We start from the raw sequence: 13,063 nt of genomic DNA on the forward strand, positions 1-13,063 counted from the left end.
ATGTCAAACTTTCTCCTTTATGGGTGGCTAACCTCTTTATTATTATTTAAACACTTTTTAAGTATACTTGTTATTGTTCACAGTATTTCTTTCTTCAACTGGAAAAGAACAAAATTACCTTCTTCGATCACCTGTGCGATCTATCATTTAAATAATGCCCCTAGCAATGTGGTGTATAATGTTGAAACATAAATATTTGGAAATGATTTCTATTACCTTTAAATCTTTTTCCTTTCACTCTTTAACCTTAGAAATGTTTGAAAATAAAATATTGTTATTTTAACTTACTAAAATCACACTTTAGTTGTAAAACTTCTTAAAGAGTTATGCAATATTTTTAAAGATGGGTGACATATTGTGATTTCAGATAAATATTGCTGCGATGTTTTGGTTACTGAATATCTGTTATTTGTGTGATTATTTTCTCACTTTCTTATTTATCTGATTTCTAGAAAAAAGACTGTTACACTTAAGACTGGATAATACCAAATAATACTGGATAATATGTGTTAATTACCTATTGAATAATGTTTTTATATTGCAAATTTTACTCATAATCATACAACTTAAGGTGAAATATACATATTTCCAGTATAAAAACCCTGTTAAAGCCATTCGGAGCTCCTCGGCCATTTTTTCAAAAACAACCTCGGATATATGCCGGTACATCTGTTGAAGTACCACTTTTTAAGTATGTAAACCGTCCATATACATCCGAGGTTGTTTTTGAAAAAATGGCCGAGGAGTTCCGAATGTGTTAAAAGTGGTCTCATAAAAGGTTACATATATTTTTGAGTGATCTCCCTTGAGAATGTATGGATTGTCCCCCTTGATTAAATTGAAAAAGTAGTCTTTAAGAGTCAACCTTTTAATCAAAGGGTTAACTTTTTTTCTCCATTAGAATTATTAAGATTATTACCCAAAATATTGAAATGAACTCATGAAATGACCCTACATGTTTATCATATGTATGATATATTAAATAAGGAACATGTGGATACCTTTCTTATGTATATTAGCATTACCGAACTTGAGTTATATGATTCTATTTACTGGTCTGTTGTCTTTTCTCTGCAATCTGGATTTAAAGGTTTTGATACTGTTATTTTACACTTATTTTATCCAAACAATACAAATGTACCCATTTACACCATATTTAGTTATATGTAACACAAAAAATATAGTATTATTTGCAAAATAAATGTATTATTCATAGTTATTTCCTTCTGTTTGGTAATTATCCAGTATTATTCAGTATCAAGAGTACCCCCCCCCCCCCATTTTTTTTTTTTTTTTTTAAAATTGCTTGAGCAGCTCTGAGCAAAATATGACAACATGGGCGGGCATCAAAGTAGGTTTATGCTGCTGGTTCCAGTGTCAATTGCCTGTGAGTTGAAGATTTTTAAACCATATAAAGTCTTCTGATATCAAGGGGCATTCTAGGTTGTAACCATATGTTCTTTTTATTTTGCTTCAATACCAAACATGCAAGACAAGAATTGACGAAAAGATTGATAAAGATACTGTGTTTCCTGTCGAAATTTCACACCGCCTATGGAACTGGAGAACCGTGACTTCCCCTCAACAATGTACACACAGTCCTACCAGTGTTACAGCATCAGTTTCTCCAGTTGCATAACTTGCATTGATGTGAATCCAGACTAAGAGCAAGTCGATGATCATGATATAAGCCTAAGGTGTCTCAGATGGTGTCGAGGGCTGTTCATTATCATGTTGCTGTTCATCATTGAGGAATAGCGTTAAAGTAATCTTCAGTTACAAGTCTTTTAGATTACATATTAAACCACACAATTGTTTAATTTTACGAAAAGTGTTTTTAAACCGATGGACTATAAAAATTGTTGAGTCGGGTAACCCAAACCTGAAGTATTTTTTGTAGGCCATAGTAATATCACATTTCCATATCGGTATCAAGAACATTTAATGTCTTGATTTGTGTGCTTGGTTATTGAAAATGTTTCAAATAGCATCGTTTATTATGAAATGAAATGTATCTGATTTTATCTTTCATTTGAACTCTTGACTTCCATTATGAAACCTGTTTTATGATGTGCCTTTCAAAATGGTTTAATGACTTGAACAAATTGTGGTTATATCGTATTGATTTAATGCTCATGAAGATATTACAAAATGAAACTTGTACAAGTATGAATGAAAATAGATTGCCTTTTACAGAGTTATGGCCCTTTTGATTTCGTTCACTTGTTTGCGTGAATGCTCATTCAACATTTTCATGTAAGTTTAAAAAAGGATTGGTATGAAGTGGAGATGAACAATTCATAAACAAATGATTAAGTTCGGGTGACAAAATAAGTCAATTTAAGTCTGATTTCAATTGAAATGAAAGGCAAATACACAAGCTGTTATATCTTTAAGTTTAATGTACTTTGCTTATTTATCAGTTATCAGCCATCAAATACCTGATACTAAAAGTATATGGGTCAGTAGTAACTAGTCACCATGTATCAAAATTTATCATTAAAATAAATGTAGCTATCATGGCGTCAACATGAATCCTTGAGGAAAATCATGCAACCCACAAACGGCTTGTTTCAAAGTCAAGATTTGCTTCCTGTTTGTTGGGTTTTTACAGAGTTAAGGCCCTTTGAGGATGTCTGCACCTTTCTTGCTATTTACCATTCATTTTCATTAGAGCATTAGCATTTGTAAAACTGTATTGAGGACATGCTGTAACAATAATTTGTTAAAAAATAAAGTCAGGAAATCATTTCATTTTCATTTGTAGTGTTCACAACATAAATCAGAGTTATATGTCTTCTCTGTAATTTAGTTCATTGTAAAATCTGTTAAGCAATATTTTCATAGTCCAACCCATTTAAATTTTAGAGCAAAAGGCCATTGACAAATAAAACTCGCTCTGTAATCATCCAAGTAAATATTTACAAGGGTAATATACTATTTGGTATCAGCAGCATTTGTATAAGACAGATAAAACTCAGTGTCAACAATGTGCACTGTATACCACTGAAGTAAAACAAAGAATTAATGTCCACTTTGATGCAAAAATGACCTATGTCGGTACTTAGATAAAGGGAGGTAACTCATTGTTTGTACTGTAATGATTAAATTTGATATACTTCTATATTTATGTTTACGGAGTAATTGTTAATGTTTGTATGTTAATTAATGTTCAATTTACTGACTGTATTAGTTAAGCCTTTGAAGTTATCAAAGATAAGAATGTTATTCTAGTATATTGACCAGTTTGGACATTGTAACTCCCTCTGGTTTGATAATATTTGCATTACATCCCATTTTATCTCTGAGTATTTATGCTTATGTCTCTGCCAGATGGATTCTAATGTTTCTGATGAAAATAACAGTTGCTAACTTTCCATTTATTCAATTAAATGGGTTGTTCAGCGTTTTGCGCATGCATGTTTATAATGATGCTAGTATAATCCAATTGTCACCAAATGATTATAATTCATTTTAACTGTATAGAAGACCAAAAATAAACAATAACTATGACATATGTTATATTTATATGCAGAACATTTGCTCATGGTACAAATTTGCCTTCAGGTACAAATATTCACACATGGGTAGATTTGCCCCAAGGGTATTTTTTCGGATGTGTTTAAATATGGCCAATTGAGAAACAAGAATATTTTTTTATAAAATGCAATTAATAGTTAGTTTTGAAAAAAAAATAGAATGAAATTCAATGATGAAGCAAATATTACTAACATTTGAGATACAAATCTGTATTTAATTTCACTCGTATTCACTTAGTGATATGATGTTGCAGAAATTTTGCGAAAATTATAAAGTAATCTGTGTGTCTTTCAAAAACAAAAATAGCCATATTGTTAAAAAACGTTTAAACTGTTTGTGTTCATCTTTGATTCATCCTAAAAACAAACTAAGAATAAAATTATAAATGTGTTTGGAAATGATAACTTCAAAATTGTGAGCTGATATATGAGTGTCATAGCTTTTAACTCAATGTATTTAAACGTTTGCACTCCATTTTGATAGCATATGAGTCTGAATGAAAGACTATAAGTATCTTCCATGGCCGAGAGTGTAAGATAGGTTCATTCTGACCCGAGTGTAGGGTGTTTTGCGGAAACAAGGTTTACCGAGTTTCCGCAAAACACCCTGCGCGAGGGTCGGATGAACTTATCTTACACGAGCGGCTGTGGTAGATGCTTTTTCTCCCACCTCAGTTAAACAAAATTAAGTAAAAATGTATGCTTGAACTCTTTTGTGAAAATAATTGCATACAGATATGCGATAATTCGTGGTTGTCATGGATATTCGCGTAGTGATTCAGAGTATGTAAATGGTCTGATCAGTCTTTAAATAGTTCTAGGAAGAATGAAGCATTATTTCTTGAAAGGTGCGTGAAAACTGTTTTCTGGTGACATTTGAAGCGAGAAATAATTAATTAGCATTCTAAATATTGCCACAAGACAAGGTTTCCATGATGCGCTACAGACGACAGTCTTCAACAAGGGAGGTAATTACACTGTGGTGACCATTAAAAGAAGTTCCATCCGGGCATTTTATCTTCGCCCGTGGGCAAGATAAGAATTTCTAGCATGGTTAAATGGATGGATCTACTTATCTGAGGTGGGAGAAAAAATAGTATACTGATAAATTTCAAAAAAGTTTTTTTTGTCAATTTTTAGGGTAAAACCCTACCAAAATTGAAATACTCCTCAGACCAAATCAATTGCTGGGATTGTTTGACAGGGCAAATTAATACCACCTCCAGGTTATAGACCACAAACAAATTTCCTAGTATATATTCTATAGTAAGATGACTGATTTGTGTGCAAAAAAAGACACTAATTTATAGGGTTTTATGACCCTCAGTATCAAATATGGGATGACTATTCCAGTAAACATTAAAAAAAGTTAGAAAAAAAATTCAGTTTTTTTTAAAGAATAAATAAATTGGTTGAATGTAACCACTGTGTATTCGCACAATCCTGTATAGGAGTACAAACAATGTGGTGAAAATGTAAACAATAAAGTTAAGATAAAGTTCATCCAGAAATGTTCAGCAAGTTTTTAAAACCACAAACCATTCAACCTTTGGGCATTGATTCACTGTCATGTGTTATTATAAAAAAACACATGTAATGCTGATTACATCGCTGGATTCCCCCTTATACACTACTACGCTCTGCTTTGTTGTATACTGTGGGCAATTTGGCTAGGAAATTTCATAATAATGTATAATTATTAATGATGCAGTTTCTTATTTATGGCAAGGTACAATAATTTATGCTTCCTTACAAAGAACTTACAAAGAAAAGAGAACTCTTCCGGCCGAGGTCATTTGAGTTGCTGGTCCCTTGAGGGACGTTCTCCGTGGGGGGGGGGGGGGAGGGAGGTGGTGGCAGTAATGACCCCAGGGGCATAATTTTAACAAACCTTCACAAGCAATTGTGACTTTACATGGAAACTTGGCTTAAAATAGACTTTGCTCATGTAGACTTGGCTAAAAATAGACTTAGCTTAAAATAGCATTTTTTTTATACTTTTTAAATTTAAATGATTTATTTGAACTGATCCAACATTTTCAGTACAATAAGATTCATCAAAAGGCAAGACACTCAGCTGTAGAGGCTACTGAATCTTTTAGGTTGTTAAAGCATACGATATTGTATCATGGGATTTGATTGGATCAAGAGTTTTCTGTCTGGCATCATGCATATTCATTAAAACGAGATTTTGTCAGTCCATTGTCCCACAGTATTTATGAAGTGTAACAGAATTAAGTGCCATGGTTGCCGACGATGCACTGAGTAGTCACTTTCAAATTGAAGTTATTTGCCCTTGTCTGAGAGTTATGTCACATTAATTAAATTGATATAACTTAAAAGTGTTTGTAATAACAGTTTAAAACATACTTTTATATTGTCTATTTACAAAGAAAGCTTTGGTGTGGTCAACAAAAGTGTCATGTGAAAACTGAAATGTTGTCCATATAAACTTTGAAATTGATTAAGATACTTAAATGACTTGTCCACATTTTCTTAAGATGAAATTTAGTTATTTTACTTTATTATTATGAACAAAGACCAAACAGCAACTGATCCCTTTATATTTGAATGTTTTCGAAATAGTTCAAGCCACATGCATCCATAAATAAAGTTAAAATAGCCTTTCAGGTGATTCAAAGTTGTGCAATAATGGTCCTATATATGCAAGGAAAACTCTTGCACACATTCTAAAACAAAACATTTGTGAAGGAGCAGGTAATTTGGTCCTACATATGTCAAGAAAACTCTTGCACACATTCTATAAAAAACATTTGTGGAGGAGCTGCTAATTTGGTCCTACATATGTCAAGAAAACTCTTGCACACATTCTAAAACAAAACATTTGCAGAGGAGCTGGTAATTTGGTCCTACATATGTCAAGACAACTTTTGCACAAATTCTAGAACAAAACATTTGTGAAAGAGCTGGTAATTTCATCCTACATATTTATGGGAACCACTGGTAGCGATTTTAGAACAAGGCTTGCGTTGCTTAGCTTGTATGTTGCTTTTACTGCACTTCAGTTATTTTAAAAGATATGTTTGTTTTTTTCACAGGCCATCACAAGGAAGAAGTTTGAGTATGCTGATGACTTTAGAAAGTCTCTGGGCAATGGTGTTCTGTTGTGCGAGTGAGTATTTCAGGGAACTATTGTATTGCGTTTCGAGCAAGACAGTATTGTTTTTCGGTCTAAAGTTTAACTCTTAAATGGTACAAAATTTGTCATGTTAAGGTTAATCATGCTTATCTTTTAAAAAATGGATGATAAACCATAATTACTGTTGTTTCAGTTCCAGCGTTAACAGTTTGCTTGTCAAAGTATAATAATAAATATTATAAATGAGACATAATGCAGAATGTTTCAGATTTAAAATACACCTTTAAAATAATCAGAAGAAATATATATACTTCTTGTTTTTTCCAGGTTATTGAATAATTTACAGGCAGGCACCATCAAGAGGATTAACAAACTGCCGGGTGCCATAGCGGGACTGGTATGTACACATTACCTCCCTTTGATAGTATGAACTGATGTCAGAAGGGTAGAAAATGTACCCTGTAAGATTAGAACAAAATGCCAAGGGAAGTAAATCTTGTTGACCAAATGATCTTAATTCTTGATTTACCTGCCTTTGGTACTATTTTGTGAAATATGAAAATATGAACACTTGCAAGAATTTTTTTTATATTATAAGAAAAATACATGACATTTTTACAAATCATTCTCTTTAACATTTTATTTATGAACTAAAATCTTTATTGATCTTTATCTAAAGATCACAGTTACAGGGCGGTGCTTAATTCAGTAGGTCTTCCATTTATGTGAAATAACCCATGATAAACTATGTCAAGAGATGATTTACCATCCAAATTTCAATGAACTATAAGTCATGGCAGATGAATTTTGATACGAATATTCAATTTAAATATTTTATGAATGTTTTGAGTACTTCTAGATATGGTGTAACTTCTGTTGACAGTTAAAAGAAACTATTTGGCCTTGAGATGTTGGTTACACGGGTAAACAAACCGTGTGGAAGATGAACTTCACCTTGTTTGCGTCTGTAATGTATATGTTGATTTATGTAGAACTTATTTTAATAGTAAAAAAACCTAAGTAAGGCCTAGTATGATGAAATTGATTGATTTGATGCAAGTTAACGAAATGTTTTAGTTAAAACTTAATTTTTGTTTAAGTTTGTTTTAGAAGCCTTGATACGTGGTCAAAACATTGTTAAATATGTATATTTTGATATCTTCATTAAATTATAATGTGTAATATTTATATAATCTATAAGAATTACTATTTTGATTGATTCCATTATATTTCTTTTTAGTTTCAATTTCATACATATCATGTTATCATATCTTAATATTGTATAAGAATTTATATAAAGTAAAGTTCATAAATGTGTTGAATCTTGTACTTAATCACCAGGTTGTTCATTTCATCGTTAAAACAGTTATAATGAATTATTGCTTTTCAAAGGACTTTTAACTATTTACATTATCAGGTGCTTAGCTGCCTATATGCGAGTATATGGCTGGGTCCACATGATTCTGACAAAAAAATTAAAAAATCAGCCAAAGTTGCAATATGGGTAGTTGACTACATGATCCTAAAACTGCCCATCTTCCAGGTGTAAGAAAAGCACCTCAGAACGCCCAGAATGCACCAGATTGCACCATGGTTTTCAAAAAAAATTGTGGGGGCATGCCTCTGGACCACACTAGCACAATTATGAATCCACATGAATAGAGGACTAGTTACGCCCCTGGTTATGATTGCTTATAAGGCAAGAAGGCTGGCCAGTTTAACAAGAATAATTGAAATTCAGTACATTATAAGGAGAGCTTTTCCACAGTCATACTGTACTGTATGACATCTCTTCCAGGATTCTTGATATTGAAACAGGCCCCTGGGTTATAATACAAATCTTGTAATAATTTCCTCTCAACAAAAAACACAAGAACAGAGGCCATGATTGCTAACAGTCTCAAGTCTGAGTCTAGGCAATTTTGAGTCATGAGTCTTTGTTAAGACTTGAGGCTGTTCATGGTGACTGCCTCTGAACTTAAAATTTTCAGTTTTGATGGAAAGATTTTTCCCTAAGTGGTTGGGCATGTCCAATATCTTGGCATTGTTGACATATACCATTGAGGTCAAGTAGAATTGTTTTACCAACACTGTAAATAACTGCAAACAATCCCCTAGTTTGTATTACATGATGTCTCAATTTTTAACCAAACAAGCCGATCAACCGGTGTTCCAACATCAGCTTTCCATTTTCCTTATTTGGTTTCTGTTATCCGGGAATGTTGCGGGAATGTTGCGTTATCATGGTTATCTACGCCCGCGGACTGCTAGATTATTCGTTACACAACAGTCTTTGCTCACATGAGAGTCTAACTGCTGTTCGTTTACAAAGGTTATCAAGACCTTTTAAAGAGACTGTCACTTTCAACACCTGTAAGTTGGCTTTGGATAACATCGAATATTTAGTTTTAAATACTTGATGGCTTATATAAAAGTCACGATTTTAAGACTCCAGCAGGTGATTGAACCTTATCAGTGCAGTAAATATAATTTGTATAATATTTCAAATGAGAGGAGACGTAAATACTGTGATGACAGGAATTTAAAAAATGCACTTGTATAAATTTATGATACTTCTATGGGGGCAAACTTTGTTCAAGTTTAACACATTTAGCCTAATGCTTTTAAAATATTTAGAATTCTCTCGTCTTACCTGAATAAAAGTGTAAATCCATATTAAGATACCCTTGAATTGAAATCAAAGATTAAAACTTTTGTAAAAGGGGTTATTTATCAAACAGATAAATACTTCTTTCTCCAAAATATTAACAGCAGATTTGTCAAAAGAACTGAGACTTGCACAAGGGTTCAAATATCATTTTAATGCATCTTCAAAGAAAGCAATGTTTTGTTTACATATAAGGTGGACTTCATGCAGTCGGTTTTCCGGTAATTTCTCATGGTAAAAAAAAAGAGCGGAAATTAGGCGTACTTCCTTTTGCTGTTGTTGATCTGTCGTACAGCACATATCTCGTACCAGACACTCTTTTTTAAAAAGAATTTACAACATTAATCTAGCAGAGGCGCAGATAGCATCCTTAAGATTTAAAATAGTTTATATTTTTAACATGCGACTGAAAAAAGGTGAGCTTGAAGTACAGCTGCAGCCTGAAGTTTCGGCACAGTCATACATCAGTTAAAGAAATGAAATAAAATAAAATTATTTTCCAAAATAAAAAAAATTGTCAAAAGTTGAAGGCACTTAAATCCACAACTGGTTGGCAACATTAAAGACAATTTAGCTACATGTCTTGCTTTTTTCCTATCATTGAAGTGTCATGTTTGCAAAAAATGGTTAAAACTAATGGTATTGGGGTGGTTAAATGGAACCTTAATTAATGTATATTTTAGAGTTTAAGTTTGAGGATAAAATCATCAAAATTGGTGCATACATCAGAATTGATCTACATAAAATTAAAGAACAGAAAATATGAAAGTCCTTGCTGTAGAACATAGAGAAAGGGCTGTGACAAGTGTTCTGCACAGTTTTAAATCTTTATCTCCACATGAAACCCCTCCCTCTTGGAAAGTCACTTTAACAGGATAAGGAGACTTGTGATAGGCATATAGTTGATTGAATCACTTGGACACTGCAAACGTCATATGGAAATAACAACAGAAATACGACCTTGGTTAACTTGTTGACATCAAATATTACCTTACTGAAGTGGATTTGCTCTGATTAGTAGCAACTTGGAAGTAACAAAAGGAATAATATTAAAATGTATCCATTCAATATTTGTTCAATGTTTTTGCAGAAGTAGAGTACAAACATGCTCGGCTTAATTTATAATACCCTCCTGGTGTGAAATATTTCGTTATTATTTACTGATAATATTGATACAAATGTCCATTTAATAATAAATATGTGTCAGAGGAAGAAAAACAACCAGTAGTTGTATTGTGTTGGATGATTTCAAACAATGAATAGGAATAAGTTAAAAGGTAAATAAGTTAATAAGATCAAATATATTTGCTTGTGAAACGATGTCAATAATTGCAGCCACCTTGGATTTGTTCAATACACTTTTTTTACAGTTATACTTTGCATGAAGACTGTAAGTTTAAGGTTTCAAAAATAACATTGAAATGAGAAAGAAAAAATATGAATTTAGCAGTGATGTTATCTTAATTTGAAGGTTGACACTAAAGACATTTGAAACATTGTGGAATGCCATGATAACATACTAAAAGGTGTTGTATTTCAGTTAAGTTGTGTAAAAACATGCTTTTTGCAGAGAGATAGAATCTTGTCATTTTGTAGACATTGCAAATATTTTCCATTTGGTGTCCTTCTTTTACACTAAATTTCAAACCTGAATGGAGATTGGGGTGTTTTTGCAGAATGATATTGGCATTTTATGAATGGTTCTAAGATTATCTGTGAATGTGCAAAGTCATCTTTTCACCAAGTTTTGCTATTTAAAAATGCATTGACATTTAATTTGTTTGTATTATATGAGGAACAGCCATTGCCTATTGACAACATTCTTGCAAATTTTGTTGGTTTTTAGAGGCTCCAGATATTACCTAGCTCTGATAGAGTGTTTATCTTGTTTTTATATGTTCCTTTAGTTTTGCTCAGAGCATGATCCTTGGAGAAAAATTGAAAAGTGCGGGAAAAGAATTCTGGTAATCTTAGACCAAAAAAATTTAAATAAACATTTTTGGCGAAGAAATGACTAAGCCCTGTCTTAAAATGGCTACACCTTGATGTAAACCAGTGATTGTCATTGGCATTGTATTAGATATAATCATGACAAAAAATAATTTTTCAAAATGTCTTTTTTTCAGGACAATGTGAATGTGTTTTTAGCCGCCTGTGAAAAAACTTTTGGACTGAAGCCGACCCAACTGTTTGACTCAAGTGACCTAGAAGACCTCACACAGCGGGCCATTGCTGATGAGTAAGTCTTCGGGCATGATGTGTTTAAAATAGTTAAAACTAATATCTTTTAAGCTTAAATATTTTCAAGCCAATAGGTTGTAGAATCAAGCTCAAGGCCACTTCCTGGGTAAAAACCATTACTCGTGTGTCCATCTTAGATGGCCAAAAGAGACCACAAGCTTCTGTCACTCAGGGCCAGACACCTAGCCATACCACAAGTCCACTCTCACTCAGGGTCAGACACCTAGCCATACCACTTGTCCGCTCACACTCAGGGTCAGACACCTAGCCATACCACTAGTGTACTCTCACTCAGGGTCAGACACCTAGCCATACGGCTAGTCCACTCTCACTCAAGGTCAGACACCTAACCATACCACTAGTCCACTCTCACTCAGGGTCAGACACCTAGCCATACCACTTGTCCGCTCACACTCAGGGTCAGACACCTAGCCATACCACTTGTCCGCTCACACTCAGGGTCAGACGCCTAGCCAAACCACTTGTCCGCTCACACTCAGGGTCAGACGCCTACCCATACCACAAGTCCACTCTCACTCAGGGTCAGACGTCTAGCCATACCACTTGTCCGCTCACACTCAGGGTCAGACGCCTACCCATACCACAAGTCCACTCTCACTCAGGGTCAGACACCTAGTTATACCACTTGTCCCGCTCACACTCAGGGTCAGACACCTAGCCATACCACAAGTCCACTCTCACTCAGGGTCACACACCTTGCCATACCACTAGTCCGCTCTCACTCAGGGTCAGACACCTAGCCATACCACTAGTCCGCTCTCACTCAGGGTCAGACACCTAGCTATACCACTAGTCCACTCTCACTCAGGGTCAGACACCTAGCCATACCACTTGTCCGCTCCCACTCAGGGTCAGACACCTAACTATACCACAAGTCCACTCTCACTTAGGGTCAGACACCTAGCCATACCACAAGTCCACTCTCACTCAGGGTCAGACACCTAGCCATACCACTTGTCCGCTCCCACTCAGGGTCAGATACCTAACCATACCACTTGTCCGCTCCCACTCAGGGTCAGACACCTAGCCATACCACTTGTCCGCTCCCACTCAGGGTCAGACACCTAACCATACCACTAGTCCACTCTTACTCAGGGTCAGACACCTAACTATTCTACGAGTCCACTCTCACTCAGGGTCAGACACCTAGCTATTCTACGAGTCCACTCTCACTCAGAGTCAGACACCTAGCCATACCACTTGTCCACTCTCACTCAGGGTCAGACACCTAGCCATACCACTTGTCCACTCTCACTCAGGGTCAGACACCTAGCTCTACCACTTTTCCACTCTCACTCAGGGTCAGACACCTAGCCATACCACTTGTCCACTCTCACTCAGGGTCAGACACCTAGCCATACCACTTGTCCACTCCCACTCAGGGTCAGACACCTAGCTCTACCACTTGTCCACTCTCACTCAGGGTCAGACACCTAGCTCTACCACTAGTCCACTCTCACTCAGGGTCAGACACCTAGCTCTACCACTTGTCCA

The 13,063-nt window shown here is 34.7% G+C and overlaps 1 protein-coding gene across 6 annotated transcripts in view; it reads left to right on the forward strand.

Moving 5' to 3' along the window:
* LOC128226755 (LIM and calponin homology domains-containing protein 1-like) overlaps window positions 1-13,063 on the forward strand; it is an 80,758-nt gene that overhangs the window by 6,645 nt on the left and 61,050 nt on the right. For all 6 annotated transcript variants that reach the window (XR_008259725.1, XM_052936784.1, XM_052936787.1 and 3 more), the window contains exons 2-4: window positions 6,599-6,672; window positions 6,967-7,036; window positions 11,434-11,546. Coding sequence is in view for 5 of the 6 variants with exons in the window: in XM_052936784.1 (XP_052792744.1) it covers window positions 6,599-6,672; window positions 6,967-7,036; window positions 11,434-11,546 (257 nt within the window). In the remaining variant the exon portion in view is untranslated. The remainder of the gene's footprint in view (window positions 1-6,598; window positions 6,673-6,966; window positions 7,037-11,433; window positions 11,547-13,063) is intronic.

This window comes from Mya arenaria, chromosome 3 (assembly GCF_026914265.1).
Source record: "Mya arenaria isolate MELC-2E11 chromosome 3, ASM2691426v1".
Lineage (NCBI taxonomy): Eukaryota > Metazoa > Mollusca > Bivalvia > Myida > Myidae > Mya > Mya arenaria.